This window comes from Lipotes vexillifer, unplaced genomic scaffold, assembly GCF_000442215.2.
Source record: "Lipotes vexillifer unplaced genomic scaffold, Lipotes_vexillifer_v1.1 scaffold116, whole genome shotgun sequence".
Taxonomy (NCBI): domain Eukaryota; kingdom Metazoa; phylum Chordata; class Mammalia; order Artiodactyla; family Lipotidae; genus Lipotes; species Lipotes vexillifer.
The window spans coordinates 775,356-797,424 of NW_006786698.1; the positions used below are offsets into that span (position 1 = coordinate 775,356).

The 22,069-nt window shown below is 38.2% G+C and overlaps 1 protein-coding gene across 1 annotated transcript in view; it reads left to right on the forward strand.

Moving 5' to 3' along the window:
- The window catches only part of CPED1 (cadherin like and PC-esterase domain containing 1), a 300,745-nt gene that overhangs the window by 142,457 nt on the left and 136,219 nt on the right, over positions 1-22,069 (forward strand). The window contains exon 16 of the mRNA XM_007459334.1: positions 411-579. Within this exon, the coding sequence (XP_007459396.1) occupies positions 411-579 (169 nt within the window). The remainder of the gene's footprint in view (positions 1-410; positions 580-22,069) is intronic.

A 22,069-nucleotide genomic window follows, 5' to 3' on the forward strand; every position in this document is an offset into this window, starting at 1 on the left:
TGCACCCAGCATTCCTGGGAGCTCAGAAAGTGTAATAGAAAGAAAAGAGGATTCAAGTCAGGCCAACCTGGGTCCCCACCCTGACTCTACCATACTCTACTATATTTAAAATGGGAAGTATCATAGTTTTTGTATGGAGTTGTGAGTATTAAATGAGATAATATATGACCCTGACAGGTGGTTAATAATATTAGTTCCCTTCCCTGTAATTGATAGGGGACATGACTTGCTCTGCAAGATAACTCTTGGTATACCAAAGCACAATGAAACATAAGTTAAAATGGTTTTTTCACATTTTAGGTTTCTTATGAAATGGTGCAGATCTTATCTGTTTTTAATGAAAATTGTATACATTTAATAAATATTGATGTATGAGTCAGTTTGTGTTGTCTCTCTCATTCTCTCTCCAGCTTTGCCAACTACCCTCTGGGCTTAGGGATGAACAAAATCTCAATGCTTGTGGTGGACGAATCTCCAATCCAAGGTGAAACCCTGATCACATACAAACTCACCATCTATAGAGAAGACCGTCCAAGTCTGCCTTTGTTTGAGGACTTTGCAGCATGCGGTTTTGTGCAGGTAAGTGAATTTTACATTTGCACATGGGTTGAATTGGGAGTGATCCTTTAACCCAGGTGAAAAAGGCCAAGTGAAAATTATTAGAAAAAAGTGGATGCTTTCAAATCCAAATAATTGTGGTCTCATTTCAAAAAAGAGTACCAGCCAGGTATCTAAGATACCTTTTTGTGAGTGATTTTCTTTTAAGTGTGGTGGCTAGTCCCTGCACTTATTTATTTATTGTGGTTAATATTGAAAAAAATTGAAAAAAATGTCTGAGTACTTGCACTTAGTTATGAAATTGGTTTTACATTTCCTGTTTAAATTGTGCTGTGTTTCTTGGATTTGTCCCTGGAACTACTTTGAAATTTTAAACTAGATTCAGTGGAATTTGTTTTAAAGAATAAGAGGAAAGTTTATGAAACTAGTTTACAAAAGGGATACCAGATGAATGAAATTAAATTTCCTTGGGTAGATACATTTCGCCTTCACTTCTTGTACCTTAATCATTTCTAAAGTTTGCAGTTGCTCCAGTGAGCAACACATACCATTCTGTAGCCCTGTTGATTTTGGAGGAGGGTGAACATTACCCAGAGACTTTGTCTTATTTGGTGGTTCTTTCTTCTGTGTTTTCATTTTTTAGGAGTCTGTATATAACCTTCTATATTTGCGTACATCATACACCCTGGCTACAAGTGATTCCAGGGAAGTAGTAATTGATACTCTTACCATATCTACGAATCCACTTAGAATAATTGCACCTATGTCGTATCTCAATGATTGATATGCTAGTGGGAGCATGAACCACAGATGGTTAATAAACGAGAGAAATGGCTGACTGGGCCTCAGTGAGTAGGATGGATACCATGTTTTCCTAAATGTAGTAGCCATATAGAGTGTTCTCTCCCCTCTACCCACCACCACCACCATCTCATCTCTTCTCAAGAATTTAACACTATTTTGTAAGGGTACTCATTGCTGAGATTTTTATTTTTCAAGAAAATATAAAAGAAAGGTTGCTTCAGAGGTTGCTTCCCGCTATGATGTCTCCCCTCAGCCCCTGTCAGCTCCTTCATACCTTGGTCCTGCCCATTCCTGCAGGTACACCTTGCACTGACACTTAGAAGTCTCTGCTCCACTTGTCAGTGGGAGGGAGCTGTGAAGGAGGAAAGGTTTCCACACACTAGGAAGCTCCTTCGCGGGAGGAGACTGCGGGAGGCGGAGCGGGGAGCTTCGGAGCCGCGGGGGAGAGCGCAGCAACAGGAGTGCGGAGGGCAAAGCGGGGAGATTCCCGCACAGAGGATCGGTGCCGACCGGCACTCACCAGCCCGAGAGGCTTGTGTGCTCGCCCGCCGGGGCGGGCGGGGCTGAGAGCCGAGGCTCGGGTTTCGGTCGGAGCGCAGGGAGAGGACTGGGGTTGGCTGCGTGAACATAGCCTGAAGGGGGCTAGTGCACCACGGCTAGCTGGGAGGGAGTCCGGGAAAAGTCTGGACCTGCCTAAGAGGCAATAGACCATTGTTTCTGGTGCGCGAGGAGAGGGGATTCAGAGCACCGCCTAAACGAGCTCCAGAGACGGGCGCGAGCTGCTGCTATCAGCGCAGACCCCAGAGACGGGCATGAGACGCTAAAGCTGCTGCTACAGCTACCAAGAAGCCTGTGTGCAAGCACAGGTCACTATCCACACCTCCCCTCCTGGGAGCCCGTGCAGCCCGCTGCTGCCAGGGTCCCGTGATCCAGGGACAACTTCCCCGGGAGAACGCACAGTGCGCCTCAGGCTGGTGCAACGTCATGCCGGCCTCTGCCGCCGCAGGCTCACCCCGCACTCCATGCCCCTCCCTTCCCCCGGCCTGAGTGAGCCAGAGCCCCTGAATCAGCGGCTCCTTTAACCCCGTCCTGTCTGAGCGAGGAACAGATGCCATCAGGCGACTTACACGCAGAGGCGGGGCCAAATCCAAAGCCGAACCCCGGGAGCTGTGGGAACAAAGAAGAGAAAGGGAAATCTCTCCCAGCAGCCTCAGGAGCAGCGGATTAAATCTCCACAGTCAACTTGATGTACCTTGCATCTGTGAACTACCTGCATAGACAACGAATCATCCCAAAATTGAGGCAGTGGGCTTTGGGAGAGGCTGTACACTTGGGGTTTGCTGTATGCGACTGACTGGTTTCTGGTTTTATGTTTATCTTAGTTTAGTATTTAGAGTTTATTATCACTGGTAGATTTGTTTATTGATTTGGTTGCTCTCTTCCTTTTTCTCTTATATATATATTTTGTGTGTGTGTGTGTGTGTGTGTGTGAGTGTGAATGTGTATGCTTCTTTGTGTGATTTTGTCTGTATAGCTTTGCTTTTACCATTTGACCTAGGGTCTGCCTGTCCATTTTCTTTTGTTTTTTTTTAAATACAGTTTTTAGCACTTGTTATCATTGGTGGATTTGTTTTTGGTTTGGTTTCTCTCTTCTTTCTTTCTTTTTGATTTTTGCTTTTTTATTTAATTTTAAAAAAATTTTTACTAATTATTTTTATTTTAATAACTTTATTTTATTTTATTTTATTTTGTCTTTCTTTCTTTCTTTCTTTCTTTCTTTCTTTCTTCCTTCCTTCCTCCCTCCCTCCCTCCCTTTCTCTTTCTTTCTTTCCTTCTTTCTTTCTTTCTTTCTTTCTTTCTTTCTTTCTTTCTTTCTTTCTCTTTTTCTCCCTTTTCTTCTGAGCCGTGTGGCTGACAGGGTCTTGGTGCTCCAGCCGGGTGTCAGGCTTGTGCCTCTGAGGTGGGAGAGCCGAGTTCAGGACATTGGTCCACCAGAGACCTCCCAGCTCCACATAATATCAAACGGTGAAAATCTCCCAGAGATCTTCATCTCAACGCAAAGACCCAGCTCCACTCAATGACCAGCAAGCTACAGTGCTGGACACCCTATGCCAAACAACTAGCAAGATAGGAACACAACCCAACCCATTAGCAGAGAGGCTGCCTAAAATCATAATAAGGTCACAGACACCCCAAAACACACCACCGGATGCGGTCCTGACCACCAGAAAGACAAGACCCAGTCTCATCCACCAGAACACAGGCACCAGTCCCCTCCACCAGGAAGCCTACACAAGACACTGAACCAACCTTACCCACTGGGGGAAGACACCAAAAACAACGGGAACTACAAACTTGCAGCCTGTGAAAAGGAGACCCCAAACACAGCAAGTTAAGCGAAATGAGAAGACAGAGAAACACACAGCAGATGAAGGAGCAAGGTAAAACTCCACCAGACCAAACAAATGAAGAGGAAATAGGCAGTCTACCTGAAACAGAATTCAGAGTAACGATAGTAAAGATGATCCAAAATCTTGGAAATAGAATGGAGAAAATACAAGAAACGTTTAACAAGGACCTAGAAAAACTAAAGAGCAAGCAAACAATGATGAACAACACAGTAAATGAAATTAGAAATTCTCTAGAAGGAATCAATAGCATGATAACTGAGGCAGAAGAATGGATAAGTGACCTGAAAGATAAAATAGTGGAAATAACTACTGCAGAGCAGAATAAAGAAAAGAGAATGAAAAGAATTGAGGACAGTCTCAGAGACCTCTGGGACAACATTAAACACACCAACATTCTAATTATAGGGGTGCCAGAAGAAGAAGAGAAAAAGAAAGAGACTGAGAAAATATTTGAAGGGATTATAGTTGAAAACTTCCCTAATTTGGGAAAGGAAATAGTTAATTAAGTCCAGGAAGTGCAGACAGTCCCATACTGGATAAATCCAAGGAAAAACACGACAAGACACATTAATCAAACTATCAAAAATTAAGTACAAAGAAAAAATATTAAAAGCAGCAAGGGAAAAGCAACAAATAACATACAAGGGAATCCCCATAAGGTAACAGCTGATCTTTTAGCAGAAACTCTGCAAGCCAGAAGGGAGTGGCAGGACGTATTTAAATTGATGAAAGGGAAAAAGCTACAACCAAGATTATTCTTCCCAGCAAGGATCTCATTCAGATTTCATGGAGAAATTAAAACCTTTACAGACAAGCAAAAGCTAAGAGAATTCAGCACCACCAAACCAGCTTTACAACAAAGGTTAAAGGAACTTCTCGAGGCAGGAAACAGAAGAGAAGGAAAAGACCTACAATAACAAATCCCAAACAATTAAGAAAATGGTAATAGGAGCATACATATCGATAATTACCTTACATGTAAATGGATTAAATGCTCCCACCAAAAGACACAGACTGGCTGAATGGTTACAAAAATAAGACCCGTATACATGCTGTCTCTAAGAGACCCACTCAGACCAAAGTTAGGGGATGGAAAAAGGTATTCCATACAAATGTAAAGCAAAAGAAAGCTGGAGTAGCAATTCTCATATCAGACAAAATAGACTTTAAAATATAGACTGTTACGAGACAAAGAAGGACACTACATAATGAGCAAGGAATCAATCCACGAAGAAGATATAACAATTGTAAGTATTTGTGCACACAACGTAGGAGTACCTCAATACATAAGGCAAATGCTAACAGCCATAAAAGGGGAAATCGACAGTAACACAATCATAGTAGGGGACTTTAACAGCCCACTTTCACCAATGGACAGATCATCCAAAATGAAAATAAATAAGGAAACACAAGCTTTAAATGATACATTAAACAAGATGGACTTAATTGATATTTATAGGACATTCCATCCAAAAACAACAGAATACACTTTCTTCGCAAGTGCTCATGGAACATTCTCCAGGATAGATCATATCTTGGGTCACAAATCAAGCCATCGTAAATTAAGAAAATTGAAATCGTATCAGTTATCTTTTCCAACCACAATGCTGAGACGAGATATCAATTACAGTGAAAAAAAATGTAAAATCTACAAACACATGGAAGCTAAACAGTACACTACTTCATAACCAAGAGATCACTGAAGAAATCAAAGAGAAAATAAAAACATACCTAGAAACAAATGACAATGAAAACACGATGACCCAAAACCTACAGGATGCAGCAAAAGCAGTTCTAAGAGGGAATTTTATAGCAATGCAATCCTACCTCAAGAAATAAGAAACATCTCAAATAAACAACCTATCCTTACACTTAAAGCAAGTAGAGAAAGAAGAACAAAAAAACCCCAAAGTTAGCAGAAGGAAAGAAATCACAAAGATCAGATCAGAAATAAATGAAAAAGAAATGAAGGAAATGATAGCAAAGATCAGTAAAAATGAAGCTGTTTCTTTGAGAAGATAAACAAAATTGATAAACCATTAGCCAGACTCATCAAGAAAAAAAGGGAGAAGACTCAAATCAATAGAATTAGAAATGAAAAAGGAGAAGCAACAACTGACACTGCAGAAATACAAAGGATCATGAGATTTCTACAAGCAATTCTATGCCAATAAAATGGACAGCCTGGAAGAAATGGACAAATTGTTAGAAAAGCACAACCTTCTGAGACTGAACCAGGAAGAAATAGAAAATATAAACAGACCAATCACAAGCACTGAAACTGAAACTGATTAAAAATCTTCCAACAAACAAAAGCCCAGGACCAGATGGTTTCACAGGCGAATTCTATCAAACATTTAGAGAAGAGCTAACACCCATCCTTCTCAAACTCTTACAAAATACAACAGAGGAAAGAACACTCCCAAACTCAATCTACAAGGCCACCATCACCCTGATACCAAAACCAGACAAAGATGTCAGAAAGAAAGAAAATACAGGCCAATATCACTGATGAACATAGATGCAAAAATCCTCAACAAAATACTAGCAAAGAGAATCCAACAGCACATTAAAAGGATCATACACCATGATCAAGTGAGGTTTATCCCAGGAATGCAAGGATTCTTCAATACATGCAAATCAATCAATATGATAAACCATATTAGCAAATTGAAAGAGAAGAACCATATGATCATCTCAATAGGTGCAGAAAAAACTTTCGAGAAAATTCAACACGTATTTATGATAAAACCCCCCCAAGAAAGTGGGCATAGAGGGAACCTACCTCAACATAATAAAGGCCATATATGACAAACCCACAGCCAACATGGTTCTCAATGGTGAAAAACTGAAACCCTTCCACTAAGACCAGGAACAAGACAAGGTTGTCCACTCTCACCACTGTTATTCAACATAGTATTGGAAGTTTTAGCCTCAGTGATCAGAGAAGAAAAAGAAATAAAAGGAATCCAAATCGGAAAAGAAAAAGTAAAACTGTCACTGTTTGCAGATGACATGATACTGTACATAGAGAATCCTAAAGACTCTACCAGAAAACTACTAGAGCTAATCAATGAATTTGGTAAAGTAGCAGGATACAAAATTAATGCACTGAAATCTTTTGTATTCTTATACACTAATGATGAAAAATCTGAAAGAGAAATTAAGGAAACACTCCCATTTACCATTGCAACAAAAAGAATAAAATACACTGATGAAAGAAATTGTAGATGATACAAGCAGATGGAGAGATATACCATGTTCTTGGATTGGAAGAGTCAACATTGTGTAAATGACTATACTACCCAAAGCAATCTACAGATTCAAGGCAATCCCCATCAAACTATCAATGGCATTTTTCACAGAACTAGAACAAAATATTTCACAATTTGTATGGAGATACAAAAGACCCCGAATAGCCAAAGCAATCTTAAGAAAGAAAAACGGAGCTGGAGGAATCAGGATCCTGGACTTCAGACTATACTACAAAGCTACAGTAATCAAGACAGTATGGAACTAGCACAAATACAGAAATATAGATCAATGGAACATAATAGAAAACCCAGAGATAAACCCATGCACATATGGTCACCTTCTTTTTGATAAAGGAGGCAAAAATATACAATGGAGAAAAGACAGCCTCTTCAATAAGTGGTGCTGGGAAAACTGGACAGCTACATCTAAAAGGATGAAATTAGAACACTCCCTAACACCGTACAGAAAAATACACTCCAAATGGATTAAAGACCTAAATGTAAGGCCAGATACTATAAAACTCTTAGAGGAAAACATAGGCAGAACACTCTATGGCATAAGTCACAGCAAGATCCTTTTTGATCCACCTCCTAGAGAAATAGAAATAAAAACAAAAATAAACAAATGGGACCTAATGAAACTTCAAAGCTTTTGCACAGCAGAGGAAACCATAAACAAGATGAAAAGACAACCCTCAGAATGGGAGAAAATATTTGCAAATGAAGCAACTGACAAAGGATTAATCTCCAAAATTTATAAGCAGCTCATGCAGCTCAATAACAAAAAAACAAACAACCCAATACAAAAATGGGAAGAAGACCTAAATAGACATTTCTCCAAAGAAGATATACAGATTGCCAACAAACACATGAAAGAATGCTCAACATCATGAATCATTAGAGAAATGCAAATCAAAACTACGATGAGATATCATTTCACACCGGTCAGAATGTCCATCATCAAAAAATCTAGAAACAATAAATGCTGGAGAGGGTGTGGAGAAAAGGGAACACTCTTGCCCTGCTGGTGGGAATGTGAATTGGTACAGCCAGTATGGAGAACAGTATGGAGGTCCTTAAAAAACTAAAAATAGAGCTACCATATGACCCAGCAATCCCACTACTGGGCATATACCCTGAGAAAACCATAATTCAAAGAGTCATGTACCACAATGTTCATTGCAGCTCTATTTACAATAGCCAGGACATGGAAGCAACCTAAGTGTCCATCAACAGATGAATGGATAAAGAAGATGTGGCACATACATACAATGGAATATTACTCAGCCATAAAAGTAAATGAAATTGAGTTATTTGTAGTAAGCTGGATGGACCTAGAGACTGTCATACAGAGTGAAGTAAGTCAGAAAGAGAAAAACCAATACTGTATGCTAACACATATATATGGAATCTAAAAAATAAAAAGATGGTTCTGAAGAACTTAGGTGCAGGACATGAATAATGATGCAGAGGTAGAGAATGGACTTGAGGACATGGGGAGGGGTAAGGGTAAGCTGGGACAAAGTGAGAGAGTGGCATGGACATATATACACTACCAAATGTAAAATAGATAGCTAGTGGGAAGCAGCCACATAGCACAGGGAGATCAGCTCGGTGCTTTGTGACCATCTAGAGCAGTGGGATAGGGAGGGTGGGAGGGAGATGCAAGAGGGAGGGGATATGGGGATATATGTATACGTATAGCTGATTCACTTTGTTGTAAAGCAGAAACTCACACACCATTGTAAAGCAATTATACTCCCAATAAAGGTGTTAAAAAAAAAAAAGATAGGAAAGAGTAGTGTTGTATGGTTATGAAGCTATGGAATAAACAAAATTAAGTAGGTTTCTTTACTGTAGGACTTCTTTGAACATTTCAGATACTTATTTAAATGGTGGGCTTTCAAAAGAAGAATATGTAGTGTCAAGCATTTCCAAACTTATTTGACATCTTTTTAATGGACTACCTATTGATATTCTTCTGTGGAACACAGTTGGAGAAACAGGGGTCTAGACTATGGAGAAGACTTCAAGGTTATGTTCCTCTCAGCTATCTACTTTTCAGTTTGCTTTCTTAGGGTTGCTATACCTAAGTCTTTTTCCAAGCTGGAAAACAGATTATAGAGCCACACCAAAAATGTTCATGAGGGAGGGAACCAAAACCTAGAGGGAGGTGTGTTTTTGTCTAAATGTGTGTATGCGGTGTGTGTGTAGCTATGTCCAGACTAAATATTCTCACCTTCTTTAGTGTGTGACTCTGTTTTTCCATTTTTCCTTTTCTGACTCTAATATTTTATATAGAAACTAACTCTTAAAATAAATCATCTTTGAGGGAAAGCTAAGAGTGTGAATGATTTTTTCCAGAATATTTATGTTTACCAACAACAATTATTTTTACTTCAAAAAGCACCATAGATTTAATTTTAATGTAAATTTTAATTTTTAAAAGTCTCTATGGGTAACTACATTTTTACTGGTCAGTAAACTTGACTTTTATGTGGAGTAAATATATAATAAAAGTTACAAAGTAAAATAAAATTTCTACATTAGGGCATGAAATAATGTACTTTTACTTTTCACTTTTCATGTTAGGTTTGTGCTATTGAATTTTTGCTGTATCTTTTGAAATGTAATTGTGTTACACACAATTATTGGCATAGCTGTATATTTTGTTCCACTCTAAACTTAAACATGGTAAATGACTCATTGATTATTCTGCTATATGCAAAACCCATTTAAAATTTTTTAAATTTCTAAGTGTTCATAAAAGTGTAAAATCCTTATGCTGGACCTTTTAACACTGACATTCATTTCAGGAATATATATTCCTACCTGGCTGTCATTTGAAGAGACCTTTGTACCTTTAATTGTAATTATATACATGATAAATATCTAGAGATGTGTCAGTAGGAATGGAGATGATACCATGAGTAGAAAGGGATGTTGCAGAGGTGGAATCTGCAGGATTTGCCCACTTGTCTCTGATTTATCTTTTCTTTGTCCTTCTTATGACACTATTCTGGTTAAGTTCTTGTTACTTGTTGACTCAAATACTAAAAGAGTCACCAGCTTTGTTTCCCTGTATCTGTCTGACTCTTTTCCAGTTCAGTTTTGCAAGCTTGATCTTGATCAGCTTAAAGCACACTCTGTCATAGGCTTTGCCAAAAATGCTCCAAGCTGTCCCTCTGATGGTCATTCACTTCTCTCATGTTGGTCCATATGTTTTTTCAGCCTCATGTCTCATTGTTTGTCAGTGTATTTTATGCTTCTGCTAACCTGGCCCATTTACCCTTCCCCAGACATGCTTCCCAACCCTGTAGCACTGTCTGGGGCTGTCCCTTCCAGTGGAAACTAAAATGAGTTTATTTGATGTCACGCCAGAAACTGTAACTTGGATTTAGGTGTAGGAGTTTTGATCCAAGTTGTATAAAAAAGAGTTCTATAAAGGTCAAAACTCCCAAATAGGTATTATTGACTATCATTTACTATGTGCCAGGCTCTGTTGTAAATGCTTTAGATTTAGTTATAGTCTCTTTAATCCTTACAGCATCCTTATAGATTGAATTCTGCTCTTAGCCCTCGGCTTCAGAGGAGAAACCCCAAAGATCAGAGGGGTTAAAGAAATTGCCCAAGGTCACATAGCTAGTGAGTGGCAAGGCTTGGATTCAGATCCAGTTGTGCCTAGTTCCAAAGTCCATGTTGTATTACGTTGCCTCCTGGCTCCTTCATGGGTGGAGACTTTTCTGTCCCAGGAAGTATTCAAGCATCAGTTGGAAATCCATCTCTCAAGGAACAGATGAGGAATTGGCTTAGGTGATTTTTGAGTTTCCTTGACATTAATAAAATGAGAAGTCTCATTGACCGTTGGTGTATTGCAAAGTCCTGTGATTAAAGTACACTGCTGCTGAGGTTGCCTTGTGCCAGGGTGGGCTGGCTTGGTGGGGTTAGGGTGTGGGACCTGCAGAAGGAGGAGCGGCCCCAGTCCTTGCCCATGCCTGCCTGCTCGGCTCTGGGCTCTGCAACTGCAGGCTGTCACGTCTTCCACTGAGGAGCGGACCTGCCCCTGTGGACTCCAGTGAGGATCCAGACCCCTGGAGCTTGCCGGCCCCGACTGCCTGATTCCAGTTGTCTAGTCAAGTACATTTTAGGCTCCACTAACATTGGCGGGAACCTTCCTCCTGAGCCCAAAGAGAAAGAATAAACTAGCGAAGCAGGTGCTACTGTCCCCCAGAAAGTGGTATTGGCCTAGTCTGCTGGCAGGAAGAACTGCCCTTTGGAGGATGGTGGAGAGAAGCCCCCTTCACACAAACCAAGGATCCTTAGATGGGATGAGTGAGGGCAAAAGCCTGGCAGCCGGACTGCTGGGTGACCCTTTAGTCTGTTGGTGCCATCTGATATTTTTTTTAGAGTTTGCAACTCCCCGTGAGCTAGGGAAAAAAAGGTCAAGAAAAGTTGCCAGAAAATTATGAGGCTGAGATGGAAAGGCACTTACTTTACAAGAAGAAGATAACCCAATGGCCAAGAAGCATATGAAAAGATGCTCAATTCCATCCATCATCAGGGAAATGCAAGTTAAAATGACAATGAGATACCACTACCAACCCACCACAATGAAAAACACTAAAAGGACTAACAATACAAAGTGTTGGAGAGGACATAGAGCAAGCTTTCGTTCATATACTGCTGGGCGGAGTGTCAAATGTTTGCCCTTTTTGGAAAAAGTTGCCAGTATTAGTATAGCTAACATATAGCTAACATCCTATGACACAGCAATCCTGCTGACTGCATACCTAAGATAAATGAAGTTATAGTTCCATCAAAAGATATATCTCAAGAAATCTTTTTTTTTAACTTTTAAAGCATTTTATTTTTTAGAGCAGTTTTAAGTTTCCAATAAATGAGAAGAAGGTACAGAGATTACCCATATACACCCAGCCCCACATATACATAGCCTCTCATTATCAACATCACTCATCAGAATGGTACATTTTTTACCAGGGATGAACCTACATTGACACATCATAATCACCCAAAGTCCATAGTTTACCTTAGGGTTTACTCCTTGTGTTATACATTCTATGGGTTGGGACAAATGTATAATGACATGGATCCAACATTGTAAAATCATACAAAGTATTCTCACTGCCCTGAAAATCTTCTGTGCTCCACCTATTCATCTCTCCCACTGCCTACCAACCCCTGGCAGCTACTGATTTTTTTTCATTGTCTCCATAGCTTTAGCTGTTTTAGAATGTCATACAGTTGGGATCATACAGTATGTAGCTTCTCAGGTTCGCTTCTTTCCCTTAGTGATGCATTTAAGTTTCCTCCACGTCTTTTCATGGCTTGATAGCTCTTTTCATTTAAGCACGAGAAATCTTCATATCAGTTGTATAAAACCTAAAAGCTGCTTATAAAATCTAAAAGCTAGAAAAAGTTTAATAAGAAAAGAGATAAACAAATTCAATGTAATACTTTTGAGACATTTAAAAATAAATTAACTATTGATACACACAAACATGGGTAAATCTCCAAAACATTATGTCGAGAAAAAGAAGCCAGACATAAAAAGACATACTATAATTCATTTATATGAAGTTTAAGAACAGTCAAAACTAATCTGTGGTGATAGAAATCAAAGCAGTTGTTACCTAGAAGGTGTGGGAGCTTCTAAGCATGAGGAAACTTTTTGGGCAAATGTCCTATATCTTTTTTTTTGCGGTACGCAGGCCTCTCACTGCTGTGGCCTCTCCCGTTGCAGAGCACAGGCTCCGGATGCGCAAGCTCAGCGGCCATGGCTCACGGGCCCAGCCGCTCCGCGGCACGTGGGATCTTCCCAGACCGGGGCACGAACCCACATCCCCTGCATCAGCAGGCGGACTCTCAACCACTGCGCCACCAGGGAAGCCCATGTCCTATATCTTAATCTGGTGGTGGTTACATATATAACCAGGTGGTGATAGATGTATAAAAATTTAATTAATTGTGTACTTGAGATTTGTGCAATTAACTGTTTGTAATACTTATAAGTATGTTTGGCTATATATAAATTATGTATACTAAATATAAATTATACCTCAATAATATAAGAAAAATACATTAGTGGGGAAGTATGTAATATGTTCCAAGACATGCCTCCCTTCTCCAATATATTGATCAGAAAGAAGTTAATTATCATACAATTAACTTAGGCAATAGGTTATATTAGGAATGTGTTACTATAATATCAAGGAAAATATTAGAAAATTATTGTGGGATATATCCTACAGATGATTGCAGAAAAGTATTCCAGTCATTTATAAGAGTCCTTTCCAGAAGGTCTTAATTTAAAGTTTATATGGGTGGTCCATCCGCAGTACTCTAGTATATAAAATGGAAAAGTGTCTAATAAGTACTACTATTTTTTTAGCCTTCCTTTTAGAAACCGTAAAATGAGTGAAAAGATAATGAATGAATAATGGGATTGTTTTAGACACTTAACTAGGCATGAGAGTCCTCGGGAACTGGGAGGATTCAATAGCAGAGGTAGGATTTTCTCACCATGGGCTCCAGTTAAAATTCTAGTCAGAGACCTTTCCCTTATTTATCTTTTATGCTTAATCTCATTAGAGTCTTTAGGTCTCATCGCAAACTGATGCTATGGTGAAGTGTAGAATACAAAAAGTGAGGAATAACATTTCTAATCTTCTATCAAATTTTTGGCCTTCCAAATTGTTCTTTTTCTTTTTTTTTTTCCAACAACTATAGTGCCTTCGTTATATTTTTAAGGTTGAAATCCAGAGTTGAACTACTGCACATTAAATGATAGACTGTTATACATGTATTTGATTCCCCAAAGCCTATATACATGGCAAGCTAAAAGGAAATGGATTAAACCTTAATTATATTTTATTTGTTGATTAAGAGGGAAAATTATAATTCCTTCTTACATTTCAAATTAGATTTGGCCTAATGGACTCCATTATTAAATTTTAAATAAACATAATAAACAGTCCACCTTCAAGTAACCAAAAGAGGAGAATCAAATTTACAGTTAATCAAGTTTCCTAATTTCTCCTTCCCCCATTCTCTCACCTTCTGGACATCAACTATTCATTTTCTTATTTAACCAAAAGACTGACAGTGAAGAGGAAAGCAAATATAAGGTATACCAGTCAATTAAAAAACCAATTACTATGACAATTTGGTGAATAATAAGATAATTTAATTAATTTGTTAATAGACATTCCACATTATTTACATAATCAAACATTTTAAGTACCTACTTAGCCATAATTAACTATTTGAGTTTAGTGTCTGTTTCTAATTATATCGCCAGTTGGAATTTGCATATGGTAGCTGTAGAGGCAACTCTTTCTTAGTTTACTTATTATCAGTGAGGGAGAAAGGGCTAATTTACATGACTGATATAAAACAACCAGATTTGGACCAAGGCTTCTCACCTCAGCATTATTGATATTGGGGCTGGATAATCTTCATTCTGGGGAGCTGTCTTGTGCACTGTAGTATGTTGAGCAGCATCCCTGGCCTCCATCCACTAGATTTCCAGTAGTACGCCCCTCCCCAGGCAAAATCAGCCCCTCAGAGGACATCTTTGAGAATCAGTGAGAACCACTGATGTATATCAATAAGACATCCTGCTTTTCTACTTTCTACTAGTAAAGCTAGTAAATCTGTAGTGGATTTACTAGAGGTATGAATAGTTTAAAGGTAATCCCTCAAAGTTGAATGTTGAAGAATTATTCTTATCTGTTTTCAGCCTTATATTTTTAATCATTTCTGTAGTCAGTGATAGGACTCTGAGAGCTCTTTATTCTACTCATTAATTTGCCATCTTTTCTGTCTAATGTAATTATAATCAGAAGTATGCATTCAATTATAGAAAACATGATTCTTAATGAAACATAAAAAGTCAAATAACATACCTAGACTATTTCATGTTGATTTATCCATAAATAGCATAATGTTTTGCTGTTAGGGAGAAAGATTTAGATAGTAATAAGCTGTTATTATTGCTGGAATATGTCATGCATAGGAATTAAGAAGATATATTTATGTTCTAAGGAAATTAAAATACATATGGGGAAATATTTCTTTTAATATCTCCTTCCAAATCAAAAAGTTTTGACATGGATAACAATAGAGCATCCACAGAAATTGATTTGCACAGATGATCTGTGGTCTCATATACATTTTGCCTCCAAAGTGTTGTGCCAGATAGAGTCATAAATAAAATCTGCAGAAAGGTCATAGGGCAAAACCATAGGAGACTACATTTCATGGATCCATTTGCTAGAAGCAGCTTTCATTTTAAAATACATTTCAATTAATAAAGAAAGGGAAAATACCAAAGAAAGAAAAAATACCATTTAAAAGAATGATGCGTCCAGCATTTAGCTACACATTTAAAACTGGTATTTGCTGCTTTATTTTACAGAAACACTAATTAGCAATCTAGATGCTGAGTTATTAAATGATGTGTGAATGACTCCTGTTATAGCATTTGGAAATGCTTTATAAAATGTTCCCATTTATTTTTTGTACATTTCCAACAACACATAAGGACAATTATAAAACAACTCATATGATAGTTGTGTGTTAGCAAATGTCCATAATAAAAGAAGAGAATAGCATTTAGCAATGACTGCTTAATACAAATTTGTTCGATTCCAAAGTTGTAGTATCCTTGAAACACTCATTTTAGTGGTTTTTAGATACCTTGTTTACGTCAGTATACCAGAGGAATGTGAGAATTTTTCAACAGTAGAGTCTGTGTTGTAGTGAAATGCTCCCAACCAGCAACTGTTTATTAAGTAACTGCTCTGCACTCTGCTCTTAGAAATTTGCCATGTGCTATAGGGGAAGACACGGACAGCAGCAGCCGCAGAAGGAGGAGGAGTAGTTGTGCAACATTTATAGAACTTTTATTATGTGCCAGGCATCATGTTAAGCACTTTTCCTTCCTACCTTACTTAGTGTTCTCCACAACCCTAAACAGATGATTTTTTTATCCCCTCCCTTTTTTTAACATACAAAGAAACTAAGACTTTAGAATAGTTAGAACAGTTAGAAAGCTTGTCCAGGCTTTCTACATAACATATGTAATAGTGGCAAAGGTGGAATTTGAATACGGGTCTGACGCAAATCTATCCCCTTAATCATTACTCTGGACCATAGAATCTAAAACCCTCCTCACACTTACAATCTAATTGACCTTTTGGGGAAGCTCTCATTCAGCGAGAATTCAACTTGTTAAAATTTAGTTAACTAAATTTGTTTCTGTGGTCATGTACAGTGATAATTTTTATAATGTTCTGGAGTCACTGCAAAATTCTGAGATCTTCATAATCTTTATTTGGTGAGTAATATCAGATAGCAGAGTCTTCCCATTGAGAGTCTACCTATGAGGAAAGTTTTAGAGCTAATATCTAATATTTTACTAGACACCTTATATATCCTAATATCTGACTATATTGGTATCCAATATTTAAATCAGGTTATAATAGTTTACATATTAGAATTCTACTTAGCCAGAATACTATTATTTCTACTCATTGTTAAAATGATTTCTAGTGCAAAGGCTTTTTTTTAATGTTATGCTTGATTACAGAATTAGAACAATTTCCAATTAATTGCTTTCACTGTTTAACACACCTTACTACCTTATTGTTTCTATTAAAATATCCACAGTACATTTTTTCAAAACTTTCTTCACGCATACTTTATAACAGTGAGAAGGCTGTGCTGTGGAGCTGACAATTTGACAGTGTTTCAGTGACACAGTCATCAAGGGGAAAAAAATCCTGCCTTTCAGACTCTTATTTAATCTTCACAAGCAGATTAGATAATGTAGCTAATTTTTATTATCTACTCCACCCTACCCTCTTTCCGAGGAAACTAAGTCTTAGGCTAAGTATTTTATATTTTTATATTTATTTATACATTAATTAATTTATTTCTACCTATATTAATTTATTTATATTTTATATTTATTTAGATTTTATATTAAATGCTGTATATTTTGGTGATATTTCTCAAGGGCATCATGAACAGTTTCTTCAAGGGTAAATTTCCACCTCTGACGAATTCCTATGATATCTCTCTGCCTTTAATGAGTGAAAATTAAGTAGGCTCCTGAATGCTTTGATCGAATACTGCACTTAGTTCTTAAACATGTAGAAAAGAATGTCTCCTTTGTAAAAGTCAGAATATTCTCTTGCTCTATAAATAGGATGAGAGTCACTTTTCTCTGTGGAAATTATTTTATCAGGGCAAACTGCAACTTAACAAAGCATCTCAGGCCATTTTCCTAACCTAGTGGTTAAAAGCTGTGGACTCGAAGGCTCATGCTTATAATCAGTGTCAGAGAAGCCTGACTGTGGTCCCGGCTCTGCTTCTAACTGCCCTCATTGGCTGTGTCTCCTAGTGCAAGGCTTATAAGCTCCCCTAAGCTTCAGTTTTCTTATCTTTAAGAATAGAACTAGTAATAGAACCTATCTTATAGCACCAGTCTGAGGATTCAACTAGATAATTAATGCAGAGTTCTGCCACAAGCCTAGTACATGATCAAGTGCTCGGTCAAGGTTGAATAAGCATCATCGTCGTCATCACCATCATGAAAACTCTTGGTCCCGATGCCCCTCTAGGGCTTTCCTGCAAGTGTATAGAGAAGGAGATTAGGAAAGAAAGAGGACAGCAAAAGAAGTAGGAGCCTATGGTACCGAGAAATTCTGGAATTATAAAGGAATCAGGACAGGAATGATGAGTTGGGAGTTAGAAAAGACAGTGAGTGACCTGGGCTGTTCCACACGGTTGCATTCCTGAGGCTCATGGGTCCTGGCACTTTTGCCTTTGTGGACCCCTTCTTTCAGGAAAAAAAAATACTTAAAATTGTATTTTACCACTGTGTTGATATAATGATGAATATATTAATATCCATCTCTATAAAGACTCATCTCTATAGAGAATAGAGACTTGGACCTAAAATTTCATTTTTTTTCTTCTAAATTTAAAGGAGATTCAGATGTTTTCCTGGACTGCTAAAAGTAGTTTGTGCTGTAGGCACGGTTGTCACTGCGCCTGGTAGAGAACTGGCTCTTGTCTTCTACTTTCCTCTGCAGGATCTGCAGCAGAGGCCTCCATTTCCTTAGCAATGACCTCAATTGTAGGCACTCTTTCAAGTCTTCTTAAGTGCCCTTGACTTCAGCACTTAGCCTTCTGCGGTTGTTTCATGTTCTGTGTGCTAAGGCTGCGCAACCCTTTACCGGCATTCTTCATGAGCCCATGTAGCACCCAGGGGAATGATCTGCTATTTTCACGAGCAGTTTGCACACCCAGACGTTCTGAACGCAGAGGCTACCTCAGTGCCCGGTAAGCCTTCACAGACACCAAAGGCTTGGGAATTTTGTGTAACATTGTTTTCTTAAAAAGCAGGCAAAGACGAGAGGGGTGTGTTCTTTAATTCATGATCTCTTTTAGTGCTTCTATAAATTATCTTTCTGAGTTGGTGAAAACGAGTTATGTTAAACACTCACCTCTGAGTTACTGTAACTTATGGTCAGACAAATTACCGCTTAAATAAAAACGTTTGCTCAGCACATCTGTTTCTCCATGTTTCTCCAAGTCACATCTGCTTCTTTTACAAGAAGAAACAAACTTTTACTACCGTTAGCGCAGCAGCACCAAGACCCTGTGCAAGAGAATCGGGTCTTCCTGGCTTCCGACAGCATCCAGAGGTTTCCCTGAGTGCAACCTTCTAATGTATACAGTCATGTTCGTTTGAAGTTTATGTTTTGACATTCTAAGAATTAGTCTTCTAATTTCAGAATTATTGGATGGGGAAATAGAAAAAGAAAAAACCTGGGAGGTTTTTAAATAATATATTCTGTTAGATTTACCGCATTTCAAATGTGACATTTGAAACTTTGAAGGAAGTTTAGTTAAAAGAGAAGCAGATAAACAGAGTCCCTTTTTGGTAACTCCAATTCCTAAATACCCACTTTGGGGGCTTTAATGGCTCCAGAGGATCCCTAGATCTTTAATTTCTCCTTCTCCATTTTCTTACCCATTTCTCAAGTCCAGATTAACTCTAGCAAAGTTACACACCAGAATAGTGAGGGTGGTAGTGAGAGAGAGGAGAGACCTTGGGTATTAGGGTGAGCAGTTTTATAAGTCCTCCTCCCACTCCAAAGCAAGTCTAGAACATGACTTATTTTTAAAAAGACATTTTTGGCTTCATCAGACAACAGAGCCTGGCTCTGTATAAGACAAGGGAAGGCAAATGATGTCTCTGAGCCAGTGATTCTTCATCTTTTGGAGGAAGCAGGTACCCTTTTGAATATCTCATGAAAGTTTTGACCCTTCGTCTCAAGGAATAATGTACAATCACAGCCAATGCTGTGTACAATTTCAGAGATATGGAAAAGCCCAGGTTAAAAAAAATTCTTATTCTAGTAACTCATAATCTGAAGCAGAAGATCCTTAGCAGCAACAAGCATAATAAGGACAGTTTCATTTCTGGCATAAATGTACATGATTGTAATTCAGTTTATTGAGCACCTACTTTGTCCCAGCAACTGTGCTATTGCCATATATTATTTGATTTATAGTCCTAATGATAAAGAAATTAGTATCTATATAACAATAGTACATTTTGGAATTATGTGTAGTCTTTCAATGATCTCTGTGAGCACAGAGAATCAGCAATTATTATAGTTTTCAGAGTGCCACCAAATCTAATATTGCCTTAGAAATAAACATCTGTGCAGCGCTTCCTCACCGTTGCTTTCTGCTCCCGGGCTCAGAAAGTGGTTGTGAGTTGTAGGTCGTGGTAGTCCAGGGGACGAAATTTAATAATACGTCATTTGGGCAGTTACAGTTGTCCTCATTAGTCAAAGCCATTGCTGTGCTTTCTTTCAGCAGGCTATACCAGATTGGTTTTTTGTTCAGAGAAAGGTTGGCCCCGTGTCTCAATTAGGTGATGTGGAGAAAATTTCCACATGCAATTGACCAACTCTAACCTTTCCTTCCATAGGCGTGTGTTATAGGAACAAGAATGAGGGATGGGGTATTTCTTGCAGACGGTTTCACCCATTGCAGAACTACAAGCTGGTTTGACACATGTTCCCTCGAGGCAGAGTTAGGACCCCTGGCTGCCTGACATATTTAATTTCTTTTGAAAATCCTGCTAATTTGTCTTTCTTTTTTTCTTTCTTACCCACATCCTTTTTTTTTTAGGCAGGACTAATGAGTTTAAAACACTGAGCATGACCTCACTCTTCAAAGCCCATCAGACCTCTCCACCCCACTGGCCCCCCGACTCTTCAGAACCTCATTCTTCAACAATGTGGTGCAGACTTTCACTGACTTTGCGGGGTTTTTCACCTCCTCTGCCTCCCCTCCCTCTCACCTCCCAAATGCTTCAGGATGATCTTTCCAGACCTAATGATTTGGAATATAAATTTTGCATGTGGAATTCTTGACCTGATAGGTTATTTTAAAATTAAATTCCTGATAAAGTTAAGAGACCCAGATTTCAAAGGTTTTAGAAATAACAGGGAGGGAAACATTTTCTTTAAGTGAAATAACCTCTCAAATACTTTCATCAAAACATTATTTATGCTGTCTGGGTTTGAGTTGCAGTTCGTCACGTGCGTGTTTGGAGACCTTATGAAAGTTTCTCATCTGTCATGGATATAACAGTACTGACCCCATAAGGTGGTTTTAAGGAAAACCTGAGTTAATATCGTGAAGAGCTTCAAATAGTGCTTGGGCACAGGAGGAGCTCAGTATACATGTTTGCAAAAGAGAAATAGGCAGATAAATCAAATATGTCTTCAGGTTGGTAAAGGAGGAACGTTTAAAACAGGCTTTATGTTTTTCTATTGAGGTCTAGCAAAATTATTTGGAGATTTTTAAATTGCTTATATTTAAATTTTGACTTAACAAGATGTAAACATGTGAAGGGATTTGAAGAACAAACCGCCTGTGCTAAATTATACTATAAATTTTGTAGCGAAGGTGCTAAAACCAAAATTCCAGAATTGAGTGTAAAATTTGCCCTGAACATGTGTTTTAATTTTGATAGTTGCATGATTAATTTTGTATGTCATCTTTTTAGCAATCTCAGCTGAGAAGCTGAGAATTCAAGAGTTTTCAACAAAAAAGAGGGGAAGTATTTCTTTGCCAAACATGGCAATATCTTTCTGGTGGATTCCATTAAAGATAAGGAACTCAATGTTCCCTGTGCCATTTTTACAAATGAACAGCAAAGGACAAAGATTATACCTTTGTGTCATCAGGCACAAGGTATAACCATAATTTAGTATTTTAGTATGTATAATCTCTTTTTAAAAGAAGGACTATCATTTTGAAAGCCATCATTTCAAAAGACAATAAACTTATTTATACCTGATAATAATCTAAATGAGAAAACAAGTCTCATTCTATATACACATCATAATTTCAACCCAAACTGCTAAACTTTCCCCCACTTTTTAAAAATCAGAATTTGTTCCAAATGACTTTTGGATATTTCCCAAATGTTAATACATCTTCACAGATTAGAAATTTGTCTCTTTTGAGAATATTTAAGATGCGTAGTATCTAACATTTTTTCCACCACTTATTGTGTGTCCGGGCGTATTCTAATTGCTTTACATTTATTAACTCAATTCTCAAAGCAAAACCCTTAGAAGGTAGACACTTTGATAATTCCTATTCCATAGATGGAGAAATGGAGGCCCAGAGAACTTGCCCAGGGTCACATAGCTTAGAGTAGCAGAGTCTGTTTTTGAACCCAGGCAGCCTGGTTCCAGAACTCTGCTACTTTACAAGATATGCTCTTAGGCACTCCGCTCCACTCCAAAAGTAGATTGCTGAAATAAGTATATGTTTTCCAAAATGCTTTGACCCCAAATGTTAATTTGTAGGTTATTGTTTGGATCATGTAGTCATTTTTTTTTTCTATAAAAGAAAGTTTACAAGTGAGATTAGGTTACAGGGAACCTTCAGAAATCCTCTTTGTCAGTTATATCTCAGTAA